At 34.6% G+C, this 26,101-nt stretch overlaps 1 protein-coding gene across 2 annotated transcripts; it reads left to right on the plus strand.

The window, feature by feature from the left end:
* The first annotated feature begins 1,731 nt into the window (after positions 1-1,731).
* On the plus strand, positions 1,732-23,648 carry sec23b (SEC23 homolog B, coat complex II component). Of its 2 annotated transcripts, none has more exons than XM_028820116.2 (20): positions 1,732-1,888; positions 10,232-10,456; positions 10,550-10,607; positions 10,694-10,780; positions 10,982-11,218; positions 12,994-13,076; positions 13,721-13,865; positions 16,128-16,286; positions 16,616-16,731; positions 16,989-17,112; positions 17,520-17,600; positions 17,776-17,865; positions 18,019-18,125; positions 19,149-19,302; positions 20,019-20,096; positions 21,143-21,304; positions 21,621-21,707; positions 21,951-22,106; positions 22,237-22,302; positions 23,305-23,648. In XM_028820116.2, the coding sequence occupies exons 2-20, from the start codon at positions 10,236-10,238 to the stop codon at positions 23,392-23,394; spliced, it is 2,301 nt and encodes a 766-aa protein (XP_028675949.1). In that variant the 5' UTR covers positions 1,732-1,888; positions 10,232-10,235; the 3' UTR covers positions 23,395-23,648. The 2 variants fall into 2 exon arrangements, with proteins under 2 accessions (XP_028675949.1, XP_028675950.1); XM_028820117.2 differs by lacking the exon at positions 1,732-1,888 and adding an exon at positions 7,552-7,632.
* Positions 23,649-26,101: the final 2,453 nt, after the last annotated feature.

Raw genomic sequence — 26,101 nt, forward strand, 5'->3', positions numbered from 1 at the left:
CTGAGGTTTCTGAAGACAGTGGGGCTACGATGGCTATTTGCACAGAGACAGCAGGGCTTCTGGTACAGTTGAGGAAGCATCATTTTTTTGAGGTTGGAAAATTCCTTGAAAAATTCTTAGTGTCTTGAAGCCTGTAAATTCCACATTGCAAGCCCAGTCTATAGATGTGTGTCATGCTGGGGAGGTTATCAGTGATTCTCTGGAAGCACTGAAAGGTATCCGAATACATGGATCAGGGGATGATTTTGAAATATCAACAGATATTCCCCCTGCTGCAAGGAGAAAGAGAACCTTGACCAAACTACTAACAGTCAGCATTGTTCTCTCCACTCTTGGTCAGACTAATTCAGATTCTTTAAGCACTTCCAGTCAGTCTTTGAAGAAATCCCTTCTGAACATTCTGGACAGAGTTATTGAAGAAGTGGAAAATAGATTTTCAAAGAAAAATCTTGACCTCATTAGATCCGTAAATTGTCTTCTTCTTCAGTCAAACTCTTTTCCAGATTTGACACTGTTGGCACCCCTCCTCACTGATATGGATGCTTTAACTAATAGTCTGCAGCATGAAATTCAACTAGCAAAAGCCATGCTGCTAAAGAAATTCTCCCCTGACATTATGTAAGCCTTTCAACACTGTGCCAGCATATACTGGTCTGTAAGGAAGCATTTCCTAAACTTCATGCAATGTATGCATTGGTGATGGGTGTATCCTCAACTGCATGTGAAAGATCATTCTCTATGCTGTCACATGTCCAGGCCCCTTTCTGTTGCATCAAGCTACACAACAGGTAGAAGAATTTAGTGAATTTGGCTCATGAAAAATTAACAACAAAAGGCATAGACATGGAAGTGTTTGTTAGAGCTTTTGCCCAAAAAATAAAGAAGATTGATGCTTTGAATGACTGGTTAGAGGTTGCAGCAGGATCATTTTTGTTTTTTCCCCCAATTTTTCCTATCAAATAAACAAAGTTCCCACCTTTGTTTTCAAAAACCAGATTGTTTATAGTTTGGCCAATTTAATGTTATTTTTTTCTCTTTGGGGATGAGCCTTCCACTATACCGTATTACTGCTCATGGTACATGTTCTGTTCTTCTCAGCTTATCTGTACGAGTTCCAAATTTGCCTTTCATATGCCAGTTGATAAGTCAAAGTTTATGTCTGATTAGCAGTATGTATCTATCAATCTATTTATTCGAAGCACCTTAGAGAAATCAGTAATAATATTAATATGCATTTTCTTATCGGAGAGATGACCATAATAGCATAATGCCGAGTTAAAAATATTACAATGAAACATTAGAAATAAATATGTCCATATGCCCCACCCTTTGATCACAAGCTGCGTTATTCTATAGTCAATTGTGAGAAAAGGTGCCCCTTCAAAATTTCTTATTGACCCCTCCCCACCCCCAACCCGACATCAGCAATCCAGATCCGGGCCTGATCTAATCATCTAAATAGGTCTAGTGAGTGATTTCGAGTGTGTTGGTGGTTCTATGATTTTCGGCATCCCAGCTAATTATAATACAGGTAGGAATGGGAAACGAAAAGATGGAATTACATAGCAACGACTATAGTATTAAAAAAACAAACCGGCAGCGCCCTTGCCGGTAGCGCCAGTTTAGCCCAAATGTGCGCGTCATCGTCGATTTCCCTACCCCGACGTGGCAAAGCCATTGGCCACTGACGTCATGACCAGTGTGCACCAATCAAAATCCCCAGTGCGCTGATTTCCGGACTTCCGGGCGGTGCGCAACTCACGTCATTCACAACCACTCTAGACGGCTCCTTGGAGTTAACCGTTCATATCTGACATACCTTTGTTAAGTTTACATTTGTGTTAGACGCATTATACATCGATCAGTTTACGTGATCGATTTAATCCAGGTAAGTTCATTTGAATTAATGTTATTATAGGTTAAGGCTAACTCAGCTTTGGGATGTTAAGAAGAGGCACGGCGGTACTTGGAGGATCCGGTTAGTCGGCGTCTTCACTCGGATGTACTGATGTTGAAATATGGTCATTTTTGTTTCTTTTACTCTTTTGAAAAATTTCAAAGTAAAAGGATAAGAGAACGAATTACTTCCCTTTCATTCAGATTTAAATTTCTGACTTTTGAAATTCTTACTTTTGAGCCGGGACATTTTGTTAGGTTTCCTAATTTCATGTTTCTCATTGATTTAAAGCAATGGATTAATTGTCTTTTAAACGTCGGATGTTAACATCAGGAAAACGTCGAAATGGAATTTGTATAAACAAGTTTATAAAGTTTGCTTTAAATCCTATTACTTGGTTTTGTACACGAAGCTAGATGTGACTCCGTGATAAACCTTTTATAAATAAATACCTTTGATTCTCGTCAATCTATATTTTTCTGCTTGGCTTTTTGAGGTCTTTGAATGTATGATTTGTACGATTTATCTCTGATTATATGTAACTGCTTTTACATTTTGTTTTATGCCATTTTCATTTTAGAGGCAACAAATTCTTTGATAATAGTCCTTTGTAATTATTAACTGCAAATGTATTCGTTTTATTTAATTCTGCATGTAGTAAAGTTTTGTAACACATGGCAGGTTGTGTCATTTTCAAGTAATAAATGTGATGAACTTATACACGAAGTGACATTCTCGGTCGGTTTAACATAGGAAACCAGCTGTGAGAATCCATCGTTTCACCCACTGGCTGAATGCCATTTCTTATGTTCCTAGCAGCACCCAGCGTGTAGTACCTGTGTGAAAATTGTGTTGTATCCTGTGCGTAGTTTGACACACAAACTCGCAGACAGGCAGACAATCCCCTCGTTAATCCAATTGCACAAATGGTGTTGAGGATGGGGGACCTACAGTTAGCTTGCAAACAATGGGTGAGATATTATCATCTTTAACGTGAACATGAGTCAATTGACTTTAATGGTGAAATTTTCTTCTAAGTTGGAAGAAATTATAATGATGCATGTAGAGCATGTTAATGTCTTCAACATTGTGGTGGAACATTGTTCATTGACACAGAACTGTCTCTTTTCAGTCATATCAGAAAAGAGCAGTTTTTCAACATTTTGTATTTCAGTTATTGGGAGAGGTACCAAGAGCTGGATCTTAATATAAATCCAGTAAATACAAAGAAGAAAGGTGGAAGGTATTTATAGACATGACAATACAGCATCCATTCTGCATCTGTATAAATTCCTGAACTACACTGCTGTATCTAATGATGCGATTTAGTATATTTATCTGATTTCTTCATTTTTGTAGTCCTGGTCAATGAAGTGTGTTTTGCCAGCAATGATGCACCTCAGGAATCCACATTGGAGAAGATGAGGTTACACTCATGCAAAAGCTCACACTAACACGATTTATGCTATAGCCCATAATATAATGCCATGACTTTGACTATTGGAGCACAGAGGAAAGCCCTGAATGTAGAATATGGAAAATCCACAAATGGGCAATGCACAACTCTTTGCATGGTTAAGTGGAGCTGAGAATGTAAGTTTATATTACACAGTAACAGTTACCCATAAATAACTTAAGTAGTGGAAATTGTCTTAAAGCTGATTATTCCTAAAAGTAGTTATTGTATTTATTTATTCTTTAAAAGTAATTTCTATATTTATTTGAGATGTAGATCTAACTAGACTATTTCTGTTGGAAAATTAAAATGAATATGCTTTATTAATGTGACATATTTTATGCACATTTTTAAAGGTAAAATGTCACAGGACAATCTTTCAGTTAAACAAAGGTCATTTCTAAGAAATAATCAGCTCTGTTAAAACTTTGGTGGAAAACAGAGCTCACTGCTTACATAATAATGAGATAACTGAGGTACACGGTTATGCAACACTGCCACATCATATTATTTTGCATGGTTGACAGTTTGTTTTTAAGGCTTTTGGTGTAATGGGCAAAGTACAGAATTCTTGAACCACAGAACAAGGAACCAAATGTAATGAATTGCATATGGAATTGATTTTGTTTGAAAGTTGCAACTTCTTGTGCTGTCCTCAAATGAAATTTAGTTGGTTTATTTTGCCAGATATCCATTTAAGATGATTTTATCTTTTTGGGTGTATGTTTTGTGTAGCTGTTATAATTAATAGTGGTTATTTTAATTGATACTACATATACATTCTCCTTAGCATCAAAGATTTTTGTGTTATTGCATATAGCTGGCCAGTTGAATTAGCCCATTGTTGTCAGTTTGTATTGACTTGATATATAAACCGTTACTTTGAGATGAAAATTGAAGATGCCCAAATGTGCTGCTTTCCGTCATATAGTTAGATAAAAGCATTCAGGTTATTCAGAAAAGCACCACCATTCTTTAATAATATAAAGTTATGCCACATTTGTAAGCTTACGTTTGAGACCGGCCGAACAAAACGCAGAATGGTAAGTTTTGTCTCATATACATACATACATTTATAAAGCAGCATAATGGGATTACCAGAAACTGTTTCCTACCTTGTGCCCAATCCTTCCAGAGCAGCCTTGGATAAGGATGTCGGGCTAGTGCACGGCGTACACACATGGCGCCCACACTTGCTATCATGGGAGCCGGTTTAGATTTGCCAGTTAACTTTACCTGCATGTCTGTGGGGAGGTCAATGGAAAAATGGATTACAGGCTGACATGAGTAGAACATGCAACCTCTACACAAACAATAATTGGATTTGAGCTCAGGATGCTAGATCTATTAGGTAGCAGTGGTACACGCTGCACTTGTATTCTGCCTTTTGGTTTATTTAGTTCTACTGAATTTACATGTCTACCATCTGGAAACTTTCTCAGCATCTGATCCGTCCATGAATCACTTTTGATGTTTAGATTTATTTCCTTTTCTTGAAAAGGTTTTCAATATCTAAATACGTTTTTTTGCTTAATTTTTTTGGCCTTGGTTATTCCAGTACATGTTCATGGCAGACTGGAAACTACATCTAATATTTTGTAAAGAGCAAAAAAAAAAAAAAAACCCATATGAAGCATCAGTCCATTGCTGGGATCATTCATGATGTCTAATCTTTGGGACTTGAGCAGAGGTTGGAGCACATAGTCAGTGCAGTCCACACAGAAGATGCCAGGGTTTAAACACAGAGGTCTGCAGATTTGAGGTTGACACTGCACTACAACGACTAATGGGTTGCCATATTTCAGGGGTGGGCAATGTCAGTCCTGGAGAGCCGCAGTGGCTACAGGTTTTCATTCCAACCCAACTGCTTAATTAGAAACCAATTCTTGCCAATCTCAGACCTGATTTAGTTTTATGGCTTGTTAGTCTGCAATGTAAGGTTCTTATATCATACATTTTATTCCTTTCCAAGGATATCATCGAAATGATTTGAAGCCTAAATTGTATAATTTTCAGTCTGTTACATTTTCTCTTAAGTGGTTTGCGCCACCACCATCTACTCAAAGCACTGTGATGTTCCAACATTGATGGATTAAAAGCCAGAAGTCTGCATGACCATCATCATCAAGTCCTTCTGTGAGAACCCTAAATATAAAGAGGTCTATTTCATTTATGTTAGGTAGAATGCCCAGAGGGGACTGGGCGGTCTCGTGGCCTGGAACCCCTGCAGATTTTTTTTTTTTTTTTTTTTTCTTCAGCCGTCTGGGTTTGTTTTTTTTTTTTTTGTTTTTTCTGTCCTCCCTGGCCATCGGACCTTACTCTTAATTCTAGGTTAATGTTTTATTTTAATTTCTGACTTTAATTTTTATTTTTCTTTTCTTCATTATGTAAAGCACTTTGAGCTACTTTTTTTGTATGAAAATGTGCTATATAAATGTTGTTTATTAAATCAAACCGTACATGAACACATGCAAATGTAAAGGGAAACAGTTTAGATGGGTAATTGCTGGCTGCTTTGTCATTTACATCTTACTGCTAATAAGGAGCCATTAAAACAGTAAATGCAGCAGTTTAAGGTTGAAATAAGCAATTAAGGTTGGGGAACCTTAATGAGCGAGAGCACTAAAATGAAGCATCAAATGTCACTTAAGCAATAAGTGCTACATCAGCAATAATTAACTTCTCATGAAGAAACTGAGTTGGATTAAAACCCTGCAGCCACTGTAGCTCTCCAGGACCGACATTGCCCACCCCTATTATAGTTAAAAGTTGCTACAACTGACAAATGTTTCATTTCATAGTTGTGCGCAGTGTACCCCTTTTTTTTTTTTTTATAAAGATTGAGATTATCTGGAGGTTCACTGGTGATCAGTAAAACAAGTAAGTGGCCATAAGCTGTATCTAGTTCTTCTTTTGTTGTATTTGACATTTCAATAAACATTTTCTTTAAAAAAAAAAAAAAAAAAAAAGAAAGAAAAGAAAAAAAGTTTCTAACCTGCTTAATCCTGACCAGGGTTGCGGGGATAGTAGCTGGAGCCTATCACAGCTAGCATCGGGTGCAAGGCTGGAACAAACCCTGGACAGGGTGCCATTCCATTGCAGTATGAACATACACACTGGACTCGCACTTGGGCCAATTTAGTATTGCCTATTCAACTAACCTGCATGTCTTTGAACAGTGGGAAGAAACCAGAGCACCTGGAAAAAACCCATGCAGAACTGCGGAGAACATGAAAACTCCACGCAGGGAGAACTTGGGACATGAGCCCTGGCCTCCTTACTGTGAGGCAGCTGTGCTACCATGGTGCCACTGTGCTGCCCAAAAAAAAAAGAGTTCAAACCAAATGTACAGAGAACCAATAAATGAAGAATTTTGGTATAGGTAAACAATGGTAGCAGTTATGTCACATTATGTAACCACTCTAGGCCAACATGGCAGGGGAGTTTTTTGTTAAGCAAAAACTTTCCGCTTAAATGTTAAGGTTAGCTTGCAAATGAGAACCTGTTGTTTTCAGTATGTAGTAAGAGGCCCTACTTGTATTGTGCTAAGCAATATTTTGACATTTCCATTGAATGAAATGTTTTACATAAACAAATGTTTGATTTTTGGCACTTTTTACGTTGCAGTTCTTTACAGTCTGTATCTATACTTGTTAAAAGTTGTGCTAAGAAAATTGACTGCACTAATCAGTATGCAGTTTTCATTCTTTTAAGAATGATTGTGTTTTAGTAGATTAAAAAGTAAGAATGTAGTGTTAAAGAGACACTCAGTTGGAACAGAGTTCAGATTAGTTGGATAAACAAGTTCCAATATTGTACTTCTACTTTCTCCTTGTCATTTTTGCAATGAATGAATGGATGGTATTTCACTTGTTGGTGAATTCTAGATTTTTAAATGACAGAAATGCTTACTCTCCCATGCATATGCTGGCTATGAAAGTACCATTGAGGTGAAGGAAGAGAAAGAATGTACAACTCTGACCACTCCTGTAGTAAATGAAAAGCATCTCCTTCTATTTATGCGTGGGTAAGGGTGTGTAAATTTGAAATGACGCACGATTTTCCGGTTCAAGTTACTTAAACTATCTTTAGAATCTGTTAATGTTGTGGAACAGGTTTTTTCTTTGACGTCATGAGTAGTGTTACCTGGTATAAGATTGTCAGAATTTAGGGATTCCTTTTTAAATTATTCAGAAAGGTCTGAGTAGCAATAGAGGGAAGGTTAAAAATTGCTTGTGCCTGAAATTTCTTAATCAATTTTTTGTGTTTTTCGGCATTGGTAAGTGTAATTTTCTTCTATAAAACTAAGCATACATCTTTACTACCTGCTTAACATATTGAAGAAAATAAGTGAGTTGTTTAACTTGATTGTTTTTAACTGTTAACATGTGATGAAATTTTGCTTTGAAGTGGCGTTATTTCTTAACTCTTCTTCTTTTTAAATTTTATTTTTTATTTTATGACCCCGTAAATTAGTGCATGGTAGCACTTCACTGCTACAGCTGGTTCTCTTTTGTCTGGTATAGAGAATTTGACTTTGAATCCCTGGAGAACTTGTGAGATTTGGTGTTTTAGAAGGTTTTTCTGCTCACCATCACCAATTTGTGTCTAGCCTTCAGGAGGTTTTCATTATTTAGTGACACTATTCTCTGGGACTTTCTACTCAGTTTTCATCTTCATTTTTAGTCTTTCTCTTACTTCTACCTGTTTTTTAATAAATAATCTCAATAATGATTCTAATCTTAGAACATGATCTATTTTGATACTATATCATAATGATTTACTAATCCTTCTGTATCATTTCTAGTGCTTCTGCTTCCTCAGTTTTCTTGGGTTCTGTTCAGCTAATTTTCTCTTTATGCTTTGCCTTTTGCCTATCACAAATACCTCCAGTCTTCTGTTATGTTACCTTGCCATACCATAATGTTCACCATTTGCTGCTTCTGCCTCTGCTTTTACTTTTTGTACAATTTTTCCATTATTGTTACTCAGCATATTGTCTGTCTTCTCTGTTTATATTTATTTCGACTTACATTGCTTGTTGCTTCTGTATTTTTGATTCTTCCTGGGTGTTTCTAGTTGGTTCATCATTTCTAGCTGTTTGAAATAGCTTGTTGTTGTTTCTTAATCATTTGAACACCTCTGCTAAGCTTCATAATTTTATTATTTATTTACCTGTTTCATACATTTTTCCTGTGTTTCCCTCTGTAGAGGGTGAAAATCGAAGATAAAAGGAGACATTCTTGTCTAACAAAATTTCCTGCTTAGCATCCTCTCCTTGCGTCATCCAGATTATCCATTTCAAACACAGTTTTTACTCAGTCCTTCCGGTCCCAATGTGCTAACTTTAAATTCTTCTATCAATGTTATCCATTAAACTCTGTAGAAAGCCTTTTGATAGGCCAAAACATATTTTCATTTCAGTGCTGCTGTATATAATACACACTTGGATAATCAGAGCCCCTGTTCTATTGTTTGTTCTCTTCTATTCCAAAAACTGACAATCTCCCTGGATACATATTATCTCCTCCGTCAATACCCTTCTTAAAATTATTTTCAGGACAGTCTTCTATGTACATGTCGGCCATCTAACATGCTCTCCGTGGTTTGTTGTGTTGGTCACAATCTTCATAAAGAAGAAACCAGTCTAATGGATTTCATGTATATTTTTTACCAGTTTTTATTTTGCTTTTCTTTTTACCTTGAATATTTCCAATGGAATGTTTTCATTTTGGCCAGTATTCTTACTCTTTCTTCTGTTTTGTGCATATTGCTCCCTCACCATTTCTTCCTAGTTTTATCTTTACTTTCTCTTATTATATGTATTTGTTCCTATTCCTGCACAGTCACTTCTGTATCTTGGTGGTGTTCTAAGCATTTTTTTTTCCTCATTTATGTTCATCTATAACTTAGTCATTTTCCCCATCAACCATGTTGTCTTTTTCTGAATGTTTTCTTCATTCTTTTATTGGTTACTTTCTGTCTGTTTCAAAATTTTCCATTGGCATTTTGCAATTCCCAAGTTGTCATCTTTTGTGTACTCTTGAACTCTTTCCACACTTTTTTGCTCACATTTTTCTTTCTTTATCCTATACTTGCTGGATGATTTGTTATTCTTCAAACTTGCTCTCAGTGTATCCAGTTTGTAATCCATGTCTTTTTGCACATCAGGATAAGACTTTTTTCCCTTAATTTCTTCAACACTATATACTGTTTTATTTTGCTTTTCTGGCAATATTGACCTTATCTTCTAATATCTTTGTATAGTGTTTTTTTTCCTTTTATTGATTAAAATAATACACTTTTTTAACTTTTCAGCTTTATCAACTTCAAAATGTATATTTACCATTAGGTATATACTCACTTTTTTTCCAGTTCCCCATTTTAATTGGTTCAGCTTTCTGGCAGACCCTGCCAAGTGCTTTTCCGCTTTCTCATTTTAACTACTAATAATCATTTGCACTGTCACACTGGTAGATGCTCTGTCCTCCTTTCCATCTGATTTTCAGTTGTCCCAATAACCTGCTTTCTTACTTTCCTCATTTCCTTTTCAGGGATTTTGCTGTACTGCTTATTTCCATGAATTTACTCCCGATTCTTTCCTTTTAAGATTTTTTGTGTTGACATCCAAAGGCAACATACAACATCTTGGAATAATGCAATACTCTTTAAACTGAAGATCAGGATACTAAAAGTTTGCTTATTTGTTTTTTAAAGCATATGTCCATTGTACTAAAATTGTGACAGTTAAAATAGTCATTTTTCTTAAAATGATTAAAATATAAACATGGTTCACTCTTAAGTACATCTTGAAGAGTCACTTTCATTGCAAAGAGATGTCACCATTAACTTGTTTAATATGCTGTTTCTATTTGCAGTTCTATGGCAACATACCAGGAGTTCATACAACAGAATGAGGAGAGAGATGGTGTTCGATTCAGTTGGAATGTGTGGCCATCAAGTCGACTTGAAGCCACCAGGATGGTGGTACCCCTTTCTTGTCTTTACACACCACTGAAAGAACGTCCAGATCTTCCACCAGTGCAGTATGAACCAGTCCTTTGTAGCAGAACAACTTGCAAAGCAGTATTGAACCCATTGTGGTAAGCTCATTAGTGCTCTAATTTATAAGGAGAAACAATTGTGGCATGCTGTACTTAAAATGTTAATAAAGTTTTTTTTTTTTAAATTTGCAGTCAGGTTGATTTCCGTGCAAAACTTTGGACGTGCAATTTTTGTTTTCAGAGGAATCCAGTAAGTTTGTAGTTTCTGAATTGTTAAATAATGGTATAATTTGTAGATGTGGTATTTTCAATTCATGTTTTTCTTTTTGTATATAGTTCCCTCCTGCATATGCCGGCATTTCAGAAGTTAATCAGCCAGCAGAGCTAATGCCACAATTTTCCACAATTGAATATATAATGCAGGTACTAAAAATGCTGTAGTAGTTTTGTATTTAACGAATTGAGTGCTAATTTATCACCAGTTTTAACACTTATTTTTTCATATTTGTCTTTCTGCTCTTTCTAATATTTATACAGACAATTTGTTTTGGTCATAATAAACTTGATGTATTACAGTTACATCATAGCGGCAAGCTGATTATTACAATTTTTTTTCCTTTTAAGCGTGGACCACAAACCCCTCTTATATTTTTGTATGTTGTGGATACTTGTTTGGAAGAAGAAGATCTACAGGCCTTGAAGGAATCTCTTCAGATGTCTCTGAGTCTTTTACCTCCTGATGCACTTGTTGGTCTTATTACATTTGGAAGAATGGTTCAGGTCCATGAGCTGAGTTGCGAAGGCATTTCCAAGAGCTTTGTCTTCAGGGGAACCAAAGATTTGTCTGCAAAACAGATAGAGGTTTGTTCCTTTAAAGTCTTCCTGATTGTTTTAATTTTTATATTATATTTACAAGGATAGAAAGAAATCTCTGGGTCTACAGTTGAACACTTTTTAATGTCATATTACTTTAGTCATAACGCACATTTTTCACTGTGAAACTATTACTGTGTAGCAGTCATTCAGATATTATACATCTTTAATAGCATTGGTATACCTTTGTGCAGTTTGTGTCAAGTACAAAGAAATTATTTGTCTGATCAAGCTTACACACAGATTTGTTTTTTCTTAAAACTGTGACATGAGATTGTAGCATTTTTCAAAATGTATTCCAAATTAAACATTTGTGTGTGTGTAATGTAACTGTTGGATTCATACCCACAATCTCTAAGTTCATTATTTTGTTCAGATTCATGAAATCCACTATATACTAGATTATGAAATAGGTGTGCAGAATGCAGGACTTATGTTGAATTTGGATTTAACTTGCCTGGTTATGGCCCGTCTGTTTGCTTGTACATTTCTCTCCATTTTCTTTTGGCACTCCTGATCCACAAACGGCTGTTGTCCACAGGATCACATATCAATTGTAGTTTTTTGCATTTTGCATTCTTGTTAAAATATGAAATGACAACTGATTGGAGATGCTAAAACTTGCACACCCATTGCCAACTATCATGCCACATTTAAAGTCACTAAAGTCACTTGTTTTGCCCAGTCTTGCACTTGAGCATTAACTGATGCCAGAAATGGTGGATTTACAGATTTATACCATACACACCGCTATCAGTGTAGTATTTGTGTGAATTTGGGGCTGTACCTTGCCTTAATTTGTGATAAAGCCAGTTCTTTACTGGCAGTACTGAACAGAAAAGTCTAACCCATAAATACATTAATTTGCTTTGTCTAGTATCCTGTTAAAGCATTTTTTTAAAGCCTCTGTGCTAGATGACTAAATTGGACTTGTTTTCACGTTGATAATAGTGAGAAGTCAAGCAAAATGACACCGTTTATTGGCTAACTAAAAAGATTACAATATGCAAGCTTTCGAGGCAACTCCGGTCCCTTCCTCAGGCAAGAAACTGGAATTCCCTGTGTGTGTGTGTATATAATATAATATATATATATATATAATACACACACACACACACACACTAGGACAAGTAACAACATTGGTAAATCTTTAAGTGAGACATCTTAAATGTAAAAAAGTAATGGACCTCTTCACACGGTACAACACCCTATTATGTTGATAAAAGTATTTCACCTCGGATAAATCGGTTGACTTTCTTTTTCTGTTTCTATGTGAATAGACATATTGTATGTGTATGTGAAACTGTTTAAATATTTTAATCAAATATGCAGATTTTTTTACAATAGAAAAGAGCACTAAATTACCCAATACTATGTTTTGAATGAATTGGTTGAGTGGAAGGATGAGGAAGAAATTAACCTTATGGTGTTTTGACATTTACTTATTGGGAATGAATTTACATTACTGATAGTGTTAAAAAACATAACAAAAAATTTCATTTGGGATAAGTCCTGGCTCCCAATGGCTCTAAACTGAAATTAAACCATGTTTAGTTATTGGATCAGTAAATACAAAATTGTTGGTTTATCACCTTACTTTCAGAAATGTTAAAGTAAAAATAATGCATGAAATTTATTTAATACATGACATTTTACTTTTAATATTACCTAAACAAGAAATAAAAATGTTTTGTTGTGTAACTGTATAAAAATAGTCTCAAGTACTTCTTATTTAGCAATTAAATGTTGATACTCATTTACAGGAAATGCTAGGTCTGAGTAAGGCATCAACTCCTGCACAACAGGGACGACCACTGCAGCCTCCAGATCAAACGTGTACCAGCAGGTATTGTAATTGCTTAAATATTATAAAAAATATTTTACTTGATACATTTTTAGGAGTTAATAGTTTCACATTTCCACCAAAATCATCATTATCACTGGTTTAATGGACATTTTCCTGAGTTTACCCAGGTTAGCCAGTTGTCCATGAAATCATTTTTCCTCCTCTTTACTCAGTTCTGGCTATTCTGTGAGTAGAGGACCATTATTTTCCTGTCATCTAAAAGCACCTAACTCCATTCATCATCACCCCTTCCACCTCCCATTTTGGTGCACCTCTTCACCCACTCATTCTCTGCCTTTCACTTTCTCACTGCCCAAATCACCTTAGGTATGATGCAGAGGACAGACCAACTATCACCTCCACACGCAGTCTTTTAACTCTGCATTCCTTTTCCTCACTCTGTGACACTACATAATCCACATGATTTTTTTTTCTCCACCTTTACATATTCTAGCTTCATTGCCCACATCTCAGTTCCAGAGTACTTACTACTCCTCCTCACAAAACTTTCATAAACTCTTACTTTCGATGTCAGTTTTTCCTGAAATGTTTTCAGCTTTATCTAAACTTATTGCTTACTATATGACTTGATTATTTTATTATGTTTTAATTGCTTGTTTTGACATTGTTGTGTAAATTATTAGGTTCTTGCAGCCTGTACATAAGATTGACATGAACCTTACTGACCTTCTTGGGGAGCTCCAGCGAGACCCATGGCCAGTACCTCAAGGAAAAAGGCCACTGAGATCTACTGGAATTGCATTATCTATTGCTGTTGGTTTGCTTGAGGTAACTTCATTTAATATATGTATTGTTTTTATTTTACATCCATTAGCTGTAAATGTTTAACTGAAATCCTATTGGTTACACTCTGTTTAACCAAAAGAAAAAAGGCATGGATGGTTCACAAATACAATCAAATCGCAACAGTTATGTTTTGAATATTCTTTGATTGTACTTCTGTCTTTCATAGTACAGACAATTAAAATGTTTATTATGGATCCTTGCATAGTAGTTCAAAAGATTAGAGGATTTAAGAAGATTTCTTGCTACGTCCTAACTGATGCATGTATGTTGACTTCAAGAATTAATGTCACCCTAGAAGATTGCCAAAAAAAGGTCATCAAAGAAATGCCTTGGATAATGAGTTATAATGCATTTTAGCCTCAAAAATAGGAAATGTTGTTCTTTACTTATAATGTTTAACCAGCATGGATAACACATTGGATGAAATAACGCCACCAATTTTACATTTCACATTGGGTAAAAGTTTCTTTATTTTTCATGCATTCCTCAACAGATGTTCAAAATACTGACTGTGTCAGTCACGATAGAGTTTAGGTTTGGTCACGTATGAAAATAGTACCCTGTTCCAATGATAACCTGACTGGTTCTTGGCTAATTTAAGCCATTTCAATTTCTTTTATTTTCTCTTCCTTCCTGCACAAGATCTGATTTACATATTCTTAATAAGTGAACCACTTCTGCTGATAAGTGGTGGATTTAACTGTTTTTGTGTACAGTACTTGATTATTATTAAAGTTACTTCTGTACATTTTGTCATGAGGATAGATGTCATCATACCTTTATTAATATCCTTTATATCAATGAATTGAAAAAAATATGTCTAAGACTCTGTCCTGTTGAAATGTGCAGAAATAATAGTATTTTTGACTTTCTTTAGTTAAAAACAAATGGTAATGGGGAGGTCCAATAAAAGTGCATGTCTTAATATAACAGTATGTAAAGACTTTAATCTGGGGTACAGCTTAAGCACATAACAATGCTAAAGAAAATTTTACTTGTTTAATATCTTAAAAGACTACGCAGCCTTTTTTGTTCAGTGTGTTGTGCTTTGAATAATCGGCTTTCTAATTGATGGATTGGAAAAGGTTCTGATATAGATTCTGGACGTAGACAAGAAATGCTGACACATTTAATAAAAAAATGTGTCTCTCAAAGTGTTTTGGATTGAGGAACACTTTGCTAAAATCAAATCCAACAGCAGACTGCCCGAGTGTGTAATTCTAAGTTTCCAAAGTAAATTTGAAAAAAATATATTTTTTAAAAATACTAAGATCCAGCATTTTTGTATTTGCATTTTGAAGACCTAGTTTTTCAGGCAGAGACTCCTAATAACCACTCAGTCATGAAGATTAACAGCAGTAAGCCTGTCCACACTAATGTGCTGATCACTAGCAACATAAAATTGACCTGGCTGACATCAAAGTGAGTTTAGAAGGGAGTCCAGTGCATTGACTGAGATTGACTGCACTGCAGAGACACCAAGGTTCAAGAAATGTTGGATGTAAAAGTGAGAGTGACAAGGGGGAGGCCAGTACAAGCAAAGAAGCAGAACAAAAATGTGTGAAATTGAAGCAAAAGCTGTTAATGTGTGTAAGAAAGATAGGCATATGGTCCATGGTGGAAGTTTTAGCTCCATTTCTCATGTGTTAAGATGTATTGATTTAATAGTGCTAATTTTGTCTAGCACCCTTGATTTGTTAAAAAAAAATCTCTATTATAAAAAAACAAAAATGGCTTGGAAGGAGACGATATGTGATTTTCTCTGAGACACTTTAACGTCACGTGAGACAGAAGGACAGCTGCTGCTGTACAAGCTTTTAAATGATAAGACACGAAGCGCGACAAGCAGAACATGCAGCTCAGTAGCAGTAGCGAGCGAGCAGCTGATCCGACCGCATCTCCTTAGCATTTGAACTAATTAAAAGTCCCTTTGTCCTGATGACTCACTTTGCAGACCACACTTTGAAATCCGCTAGAGTTTGCAGTACTGCTCAATTTTTAAGTGACTTGCAATGATATAATTCTTTAATTATTTTTTCTGAATCTTTTTGCTGCTGTTCTTTGTTTACCAGAAACCAATCTGCTAGACATACTTTTAAATAGGGTACTTGTAAGTTATGTACAGTCTTACTTTTCTAGTTCCCAACTCTACCTCCACTACAAGATTATGAACTTATTTCAGTAAGTAACTTGTATGTTTGCTAACCAATGTTACACTTTTTTTTTTTTTTTTTTTTTTCTAAGGGTACATTCCCAAATACAGGTGCACGGATAATGCTTTTCACTGGAGGTCCGCCCACCCAGGGACCAGGAATGGTGGTTGGGGATGAACTTAAAACCCCAATTCGTTCATGGCATGATATTGAGAAAGACAATGCACGACACTTAAAAAAGGCAACAAAGGTATGTTGCTTAAAGTGTATTTATTTTTTTGATTACTAGTAAAATTCATTCAGACACTTGTATTAGTAAGGATTGCAATTCTTCTACCACAACCTGAAATATCCATTGTGCTGAACAAAATTACAGATTCCCGCTGGGGAGAGTTGATACAAGTACTAAGGAAGATCTTGGGCACATTGAGTTGCAGACAATGCCTATAGCCCAGTGTGTAAACTTCACAAGGCTAATTTTGTTTAAAATGATAGCAATGTGTCACTTACTGATGACTCATTCTTGTTTTTGGGAATAGACTTGTCTTTATATATTTTGTTTTTCTTTTTTGTCTGCAGTATTATGAAGCCTTGGCTAATCGTGCAGCTGCCAATGGTCATTGTGTTGATATTTATGCTTGTGCCTTGGATCAGACTGGACTTCTTGAAATGAAATGCTGTGCCAACCTAACAGGGTAAAAATTTAGTTGTAATCTTAAACTGTTAATTTTGAGACACTGTTCTAATATTCTTTATATGTTATCTTTGATACTAAATATACTGTGTCGATGTTTTGTGGCACATATAATCTGTTGTGCAAGTTGTTTCTTTAAATAAGGAAACCACTTTTAAAATCTAGTGATCTGGTGTTGGATTATTTTAATTTGCCTCAAAACAGTTTTGTGTATGTGTTGAAATGGAAAGCATTTACATTGCACTTGTTTCTTTTTAGGGGTTATATAGTGATGGGTGACTCCTTCAACACCTCTCTCTTCAAACAAACATTCCAGAGAGTTTTTTCGAAAGACTACAATGGACACTTCCAAATGGCCTTTGGAGGGGTAATAGAAGTTAAGGTAAGGACATCTGTTTAGAGTGGGTTAATACTATAATACTATGACTTAATTTCTTTCATCTGAAACATTACATTTTCTCAAAGATTTCTGTTAATTTTTTTTTCCAAATTTGCTTTCTGTTATTTGTTTCTGCTAACTGAATATAGCATAACCATTTGTTTTAAATAAAACACCAATGTTTTATTTGTTTTCTGAGCACACTATATTTTGGTCAAGTGTTGTAATGTGTTTTTGCCTAAGTTACATGAATTTAATTACCCAAAACAAGTGGTTAGGATTTACTGAAATAGAAACAAGTTTTAAAATACTACTTTTTATTTATTTATTTATTTATTATTAATTGCAAACTTATTTGAATGAATGCATGCCTAATATTTGATTTCGTTTTTAAATGTTTTAAATTACAGGTTTCAAGGGAGCTTAAAGTATCTGGTACTATTGGGCCTTGCATTTCCCTAAATGCGAAGGGGCAAAGTGTGTCAGAAAATGTAGGTTTATTCAGTTGTCTCTGATTTAAATAGAGTAAATAAATGTATATAGCTAAATATTCATTACTTAACTGCTGTAATATGTAAAAGCCTAATTGTTAGAACCAATATAAGCATCACACTTGGGGAACAAAAAATCCTTGCCATTAAGACAAGCTTTTTTTTGGTCCATCAGGAAGTTGGAATTGGTGGCACAACTCACTGGAAAGTCTGTGGTTTGAATCCATTCACAACACTGGGAATATATTTTGAAGTTGTAAATCAAGTAAGTTTATTTTTAGTGCTTATTGTGAAAAGCTTGATCAATGTAAAGCCAGAGAAAATGCACATATCAATATGATCAATATGCGAAAAAGGAACTTCCAGTGTTTTTAGAATCTTTATGCATTATTTATTTATTTATTTTTTTGTTACATAGCATAATGCGCCCGTTCCTCAGGGTGGGAGAGGAGCGATTCAATTTATTACACAGTATCAGCATTCAAGCACGCAAAGGCGAATAAGAGTGACCACAATTGCCAGGAGGTAGGTATTTTTTTTTTTAGTAAGCTTATGAGAATTTAGTTTGTATTCTAACAAAATGTAAAACCAAACAAAGCTATAGGAAATGATTATTTCTAATAGCCAATGTTAATATTCTAACATTATAAACAAATATACTCTTTTTTGCTATAATTTTATTTACCTGAAAACCTTTTTTATATATAATAATTTTGAAATTGTATTTTCCCCCTGATTATCAGAGTTAAAACCATGCAAGTTAACATATTGCACTGTTACCAGTTTAGTGCCCACTGAGCCTTGTACTTCTTTCTTCTTCCGACTTGTTGACTTGGGGCCGCCTTGCCAGCTCTTTGAGCTTCATGCTGTAGCCTCACACTTCAGCCCAGACAGACACACACACACTTCCAAGCGTCGATGTTCATATATAAGAAGTATAAAGTATTCACAAAAAATTGTAAAGTACATATATGGTATCATCCGCTGACAAGTTTACAATATTTATTATTGACTTTTGTTTTGCTGAGTGTACATACTTACACATTGTGTACGCATTACATGTGGGATATTAAATTTGGGACTATATTATTTTTTTGGGGGTAACATTCTAATTTTCTATATGTTTTTGTGTAGTAGCTTTTGTTTTATGTGTGTTACTCCATTCTATAATTTCTGCCGTTATTTTATTTAAAACATATTGAGTAGAATTATATACTGTGACAAAGTTATTTCATTTTATACATTTAAAATACATATATACTCTTTTCTATTACAAATATCACAGAACTGCTGGCATAGGACTATTTATATAGATTAATAAATAGGTTAGATGACTTGTGCAGAGTCATAAACAGTGAGTTAAAGGAGGGAACTGAATCTGCCGTTTTACTGGCCACTTCAATGCTGACTTTTAATGATATTCATTCTTAAAGAAATAAGAAAGGTGTGATAAAATTAAATATAGGGAGGAGTATCTCTTTATGCTAACATTAAGTCTTTGAAAATGTTATTGTACTTAAGAGAGTTTGGTTTTTCTCCCCTTTATAGCTGGGCAGATGCGCAGTCTCAGCTTCAACACATTGAAGCATCATTTGATCAGGAAGCATCAGCTGTGTTAATGGCTAGGCTTGGAGTTTATAGAGCAGAGTCTGAGGAAGGACCTGATGTGCTAAGGTGGCTTGACAGACAGCTAATTAGACTGGTAAGATTTCATGTGCAAGTTCTTTCCTTGAGCCATTGTACTTTTCAGATAGCTTTTATGTGAATGTTGTATGATTACTTGACAAAAGAAGCATTATTGCAGTCTTTATAATGCATCAATTAATAATATGGTATTTTGAGCAAATTGGTTATCTTATTATTCTTTTTCCCTAATTCCATGAATCTCCAGGAACCAGACCTAGACAAACAGTCTGATTCCAAGTGTTTTTCCTTTGCAGGCAGGGACACGAAAATATGCAAATACCCATTGTCTACATTTAATAATAAATATAAGTAATGCCTATTTATCCTCATTAAAAACAGGAAGAACTTAGTTACTGTGGTTCCAAATTTATTTTTTCACCTTTTTCTCATTCTTGGCTTCTATTTTTTTCAGTACAATTTACTTCTGTACATCTAAATGTTATGGATTGATGATTCCAAATGAAAGCTGTAATCATCAAATTATTACCAGGGCAACAATTTATCAAAATCTTTCTTGTGCAAAATGTGATGCAAACTGAAAGTAGTTTGCCATCACAACACCTCTTAGAAAAGCACTTTCGTCAGCAGTCGTTCTGCTTATTGAGAAGAAACCAAGAAAGCTGAAGTTTTATGGGTGGTTTAGTAAAGGAAGTAAAATGTGCAAATGTAAAATTAAGTAAATAGGTTTATATTAATGCATTCATTATTTGTTTTTAAATCGCTTACTTACAGTGTCAGAAATTTGGACAATTTCATAAAGACGATCCTTCTTCCTTCAGATTATCAGAAGCCTTTTCCCTTTACCCACAGGTAAAACTTTTATGTAATCGAGATTTCTTCTCCCAAAACCAGAGGTTTAAAACGTTACACCTCAGAACATTTATTATTTTATGATGCTTAACAGTATATCAACTGTGTGGATTTTAAATAATGCATAATTTGACTTAACTTCCCTTTTTAATGGTACTTCTTAACTTTTAACATTTCTTTTGCATTCCAAAAACCTACTTCATTCAGTCATTCAAGTCAGTTTTGTTCTTCAGAATGTAGACACTAGCCAGTAGAAGAATGATTCATTTGTTTCCAATCTGACACTTCACAATAAAGTAGATACTTTCTCCCTGGGGAAAAAAACTTGTAACATTTCTCCTAGCAATGGTGACCTTTTGTAACAGTAGAAATGGAAAATAAGCCTGTAGAGTAACATTATTATAAGAATTGTGCAGAATCAATGTAAAGTTAAACTAAAAAGTAATTGTTGATAAACCTAACATTTTGCAGTAATTTGAGCTATTGAAAATGTATGTCTCATTCAAAAACCATGAGACTAAATGAGTATTTCAAGATCGAGAGAAAAAATCCTTCTAATAATTGTGAAGCATTAATGGCTTGTAATTTTGTATTTTAATTTTAATAAAAAAAATACACTGTTTTACACACATGGTGTTTACCACAATTGGTATTATATTTATTTGAGTAATTTATCAGTGGCATGTTAACACTCTGAATAATGCTCCTACCTCAGAGCTTCTTGTGGACTAGAAACCTCACCCAGTTACTGTCAATATGTTTACATGTTTTTTAGCATCTGTTTGTTTAATGTAGTTTTGTTTTCCCTGACATTCCAGAGATATGCAGTTTAAGTTTAACTGTGACTCTAAATTACCCACATGTGAATGTGGGTATCCTATGATTAACTGGCACCTCACCCAAGGTGAAGGATAGTTTCTGCCTCCTTGAATTTGAACTTAACCCTTTAAATGTAAAGAATTATTATTATTAAATGGATAGATGAATGGAGGGAAAACAGAATTTCAGAATATGTTCAATATGGATTTTGTTTTCTCCATTTCCAGTTTATGTTTCATTTGAGGAGATCACCATTCCTTCAGGTGTTTAATAACAGTCCAGACGAGTCTTCATATTATCGCCATCACTTTATGCGCCAGGATCTTACTCAATCATTGATCATGATTCAGCCAGTTCTGTATTCCTATTCTTTTTATGGGCCACCTGAGGTTTGTATGCATATTTTTAACCATTTTGGAATTGTATTAATCTCTGAAAAGGAAATTGTGTTTAGCATTTTTGATGTAATAGTCAACTGTTTTCTTGCTGCGTAAGTTCTCAGCTCTTATTCAATTAGTGACTCTGTGACTTTACCTATTCCACAATTTAAGAAAATAAGATGCATTAAGAATTGGGTGTAACTATAAAGTGACTTGGAGTGTTTTTCACGAAAAATAATTGATAGTTGGTAGGCTAAAAAAGTGTGTTTAGTCTGTAGAAATACAAGTTATAGATGGTAATTACTTGTTATTCATCATCCTACAGCCTGTACTGCTCGACAGTAGCAGTATTTTGCCTGATAGAATCTTACTGATGGACACCTTCTTTCAGCTCGTCATCTATCATGGGGAGGTATGTCTGGGCAATTTAATTCTTAATGCTTCTTCAGTTGAATTATATTGAAAGATGATACCAATATCAAAGCTACAGTAGACAAAAAATGAACATTTTAACCCAAGTTATAAAAATGTTAATATTTTTTTACTAACGTATGTTATAGGTGCTGCTAAAATTTTAATTAGTTTAGTGGTATTGTGTTTGTTTCAGTATTGTTTTAAATAAAACATTTTTGTTGACTTATTTTTTTTTTATTAGACTATTGCACAGTGGCGTAAAGCTGGCTATCAAGATATGGCCGAGTATGAGAACTTTAAACAGCTTCTTCAAGCCCCGTTGGATGATGCACAGGAAATTCTACAGAGTCGATTTCCAATGCCCCGTTACATTGATACAGAACATGGAGGAAGTCAAGTATGTACTGTATACACTGCAGACATCTTTCTAAGCAACTTGGGTTTTTAAAGTAGACAAGTTCCAATTAAGATTATTCAAAAGACAACTGACACCATGTGTTTTTTTTCTCTCCCTCTCCCATAAATAGGCTCGGTTCCTTCTGTCAAAAGTAAATCCATCACAGACCCATAATAACTTGTATTCTTGGGGGCAGGTAAGTTGGTGCAATTTTATTTTTGAAATGAATCATTTTTCAATAGGACTAGTTACATTAAAATGTTGAGTATTCTAAGAGCTAGTAACTAGATAATATATATGAGAGCAAGTCAATAATTGCCTTCATTTTTGTGATAAATTTGTTTGGGTGGCTGTACAGCTGAAGGTGTAAATAAATCAATAGAAGGCTTTCTGCAAAATGTGGAGATGGTGCTTTATCACAGCAAAGTGTTTAAAATGGTATAAAAATGGCCAGACAAGTGTTAAATACGAAGTCAAAGAGCATGCCCACTATGACAACAACACTGAGCAAATCTGTACCATGACTGATGAGAATTTTGACCCCAGTACTCCTTTAGGCCATATCAAGCTAATTGCTGCTCTTCTTTGGTACAAATGGATGGGGGATTTTGGAGTGGGAGGGTTTGTGGGTGGCCATATTTACTTCTAGAAAACAACAAATAAGACTGATTGATCAAGGTCACAACTTTACCACTGTGACCTCAGGTACATCATGTTTCCAAATGTGTTCAGGGAAAGCTGTATGGTCAACCAAAACAAAATAATCTTGAAAATGTAGATAATTGATGTCTCATATTTTAATAATTCTCACCTATTTTTATATGATACTAAAAGTGTGTCAAACTAGTGCTGCATTTAAACTGCAACGGAATAGAAGCTTGAAGTGCTTTTCAATACTATCTGATGTCCAGAGTTCAGGCTTTAGCAAAGGAAAGCATGGCTTTTAAACTAAAATCAGTGACGGAAGCAAATCAGGAGTTAACCTTTGACTAACAACATTTTAGTCTGTGTGTTTGAATTAGTTCGTTGACAATTAGCTTTCATTGTCTCAACATTTCAGTACATTGGAATCTGTGTGCACAGCAAAAAAGTGGTTACTTTTAAACGTTAATTTCAGTGCATTTTGAATATCTCTGATGTTCCACATGTTCAAAATCTCAACAGTTTTTTTTTTTTTTTTTTTTTATCATTTTAACAGGAAACTGGAGCTCCTATATTAACAGATGATGTCAGCTTACAAGTTTTCATGGATCATTTGAAGAAGCTTGCAGTGTCGAGTGCATCATAAGCCTCTCTGTATGCAGTATTAAATATGTTTAAAACATGTTTTGAGATTTGGATAAACATTTCAAAGTCTACAGTAATGTATTTTTCCTAATCACAATAAACTGTGAAATTATTTATTCTTTTAGTACTAAAAGCTAATAAACTGTTGGGAAGAGTCTTGTTTATATTGGGTGGCTTTGGGTAAGAAACTTCAATAGTATTCCATCATTTGTTCCTTGGGTTTTTCCATTCCATGTTGTCTATTTTTTTTTTAAACTGGTACAGAAGTATAACAGCATCTTTTTGAAATTTCAAATTATAAATTATGTTGTTTGCAAAGTGTATCTTGAACCATAATGTTTGAAAAATTATAAATGTTCTGAAATAAATACAAAACATTTTATTCATGTATATGTGAATTCGAAAATTGTTAATTTATTCTGATGTTTACTACACTGTTTAGAAATACCAATACATTAAATGGTAAAAATGATGATTTATAGAATAATTGAAAAAGAAATTCTATAAATGTTACGAACAGCATGTATCAAACCACTTTTCATCTTTGCTAAGCGTTTAGCTATTTAAAATTTATGTTAAGGATAGTTTTTTGAAGTTCAGCACTCTTTAGAAAATTCAAATCGAGCAATAAACTATTTTCTATACATTATGCAAAATTTGATTACTCTTGTTATATTGTGTACATTTTTAAATTAAAATGTTTCACACTCTGCTGTAGACCTTTTAGTTAGCTACTAATTTTTAAATCCAAATTTATGATAAACTCAAATGAAAATGTAATATGAAAGGGTCATATTGATCTAATTTATTTTTTTGGTATGTAAACTTAACTGTAAAAGTACTGTTTAAAGTCCAGTTAACAACTGTAAAGTCTGTTGTGTGTTACTGTATTAATGTTTTTTGTGTATGTTTTCTTTTTGGAATAAATTATTCCATTAATTGAAGCTGCACTGTAATTTTAGTTTGTATTACAATGATTTTGGTGTTTTCAGAAGTATATTTTACAGGTAACTGGAAAAACTTTCCTATAGAAATATGTCTTAAGTACTTTATACACACTAATTTGGGTAATCATCTGAGTAACATTTGCGCAAGCAGGTTTATCAAGAAACATCGCATTAAATGAAACCATATTTGCCTAGTAAACCTTTATTACATTTTTCAATAGATTTGTTGGAATTTCCATCTAAAGTGGAAGTTGGAAAATGCCCTGGACAAATTTTAAATAACACAGTGGCTTCAGAAACCTTTCAGACCCTTTCTTGTTTTTCACATTTTGCTATTTTTCAGCCTTGTGCTAAAATCAGGATTCACGGATATGGCACTCTGTACTCTAATCACTGTCCTTGAAAAATCTCAATATGTGCAAACAGCTTGCGATATTAACACACATCAGTAATGTAAGTAAACAGCAGAACAACTTTAGCGAAGTAGCACCCAAACTTTATTTCAATCATCCATCCATCCATCCATTATCCAACTCGCTATATCCTAACTACAGGGTCACAGGGGTCTGCTGGAGCCAATCCCAGCCAACACAGGGCACAAGGCAGGAAACAAACCCTGGGCAGGGAGCCAGCCCACCGCAGTATTTCAATCATTACTTATGTTTATTTGCAGGAAAAATATGCATTTGTGTTAAATATAAAAAAACATACAATCTGAACAATTCAAATGGGGGTCACACAGCAAGCTTCAAGTCTGGTGGCTATAGGTTTAGCTGTTGCAGTCTATGATGATTACAAGCATAGGGACAGTAGATGACAGATGTAATGTCTGTGAAACTGTTTTTAAAATCCTTTTATAGGGTTCTTTTACCCCTATTCAGACAGGATATGCTCATTTGAGGACATACGTTTTTGAGTCACTGTACCCTTTTAACCCACTCTTAAACTGCTATACTGTACTTCCAAAAAAAAAAGGCTGGATTCTGTTGCCATCTAGTGGTGAGACTAATTCATCCAGCTGTAAGGTGAGCAAGCAAAATGTTTTTCATATAGAGAGAGCAAAAAGTAGACATGATTAAAAAAAAAATGCATTTAGATCTGATGTTAATCTTTTTTTTTTTTTTTTTTTTTTACAATCAGCAGCATTTATAGTTTGGTTTACCACTGCAGTTATTTATTTTAGTGATAGTCTCATGGCAGGATGCCATCAATCAAATAGTACTGGTACAGGGGCAGTGGGATCTCATTTAAATGAAACTCATTCATAGAGGTGAAAATGTTGGGTGTATTTTTCTCCATATTTCCTGTCAAAGACCGCATTTATTTTTATTTCCGGTTATGTTATTCTATTTTAACTGTTTTATCATGTAAGAAAATCTGTTTACACATTTTCAGCTTGTTCAGTCAATACCTGAAATGTTGCTGAATGAAATTGCGGGTCATTTGTCTGATGGTGATGTTTAGTGTATGCTTTGTGTGTGTGTTCATGTGTGTTCACCCTCCAGAGACTGCCCTGAGCCATCTGCTTGTTGGGACAGGCTTCAGCTTCCTCACAACTCTGCTCAGGATAAATCAGTTAGATGGATGGATGGATGGATAGATGGTGATGTTTAATGTGTAATTGTGAGTGTGTGTGTGTTCACACTGTGATGGACTGTCCAGTGATTGTTTCTTCCTTGCTCCATGATCGTTGTAGCATAGGCTCCAGCTTCCTTACAGCCCTGCTCAGGATAAATGAGTTTTAAAATGAATGAATGGATG

The sequence above is a fragment of the Erpetoichthys calabaricus genome, chromosome 15 (assembly GCF_900747795.2).
Source record: "Erpetoichthys calabaricus chromosome 15, fErpCal1.3, whole genome shotgun sequence".
NCBI classification, from domain to species: domain Eukaryota; kingdom Metazoa; phylum Chordata; class Cladistia; order Polypteriformes; family Polypteridae; genus Erpetoichthys; species Erpetoichthys calabaricus.

Bases quoted from the DNA above. Each gene is read 5' to 3' on its own strand.
- sec23b (XM_028820116.2), top strand. From the start codon at position 10,236: ATGGCAACATACCAGGAGTTCATACAACAGAATGAGGAGAGAGATGGT. The intron at 17,866-18,018 runs GTAAGTTTATTT...TTTGTTACATAG, and splicing joins ATTTTGAAGTTGTAAATCAA to CATAATGCGCCCGTTCCTCA. The intron at 21,708-21,950 runs GTATGTCTGGGC...TTTTTTTATTAG, and splicing joins TCGTCATCTATCATGGGGAG to ACTATTGCACAGTGGCGTAA.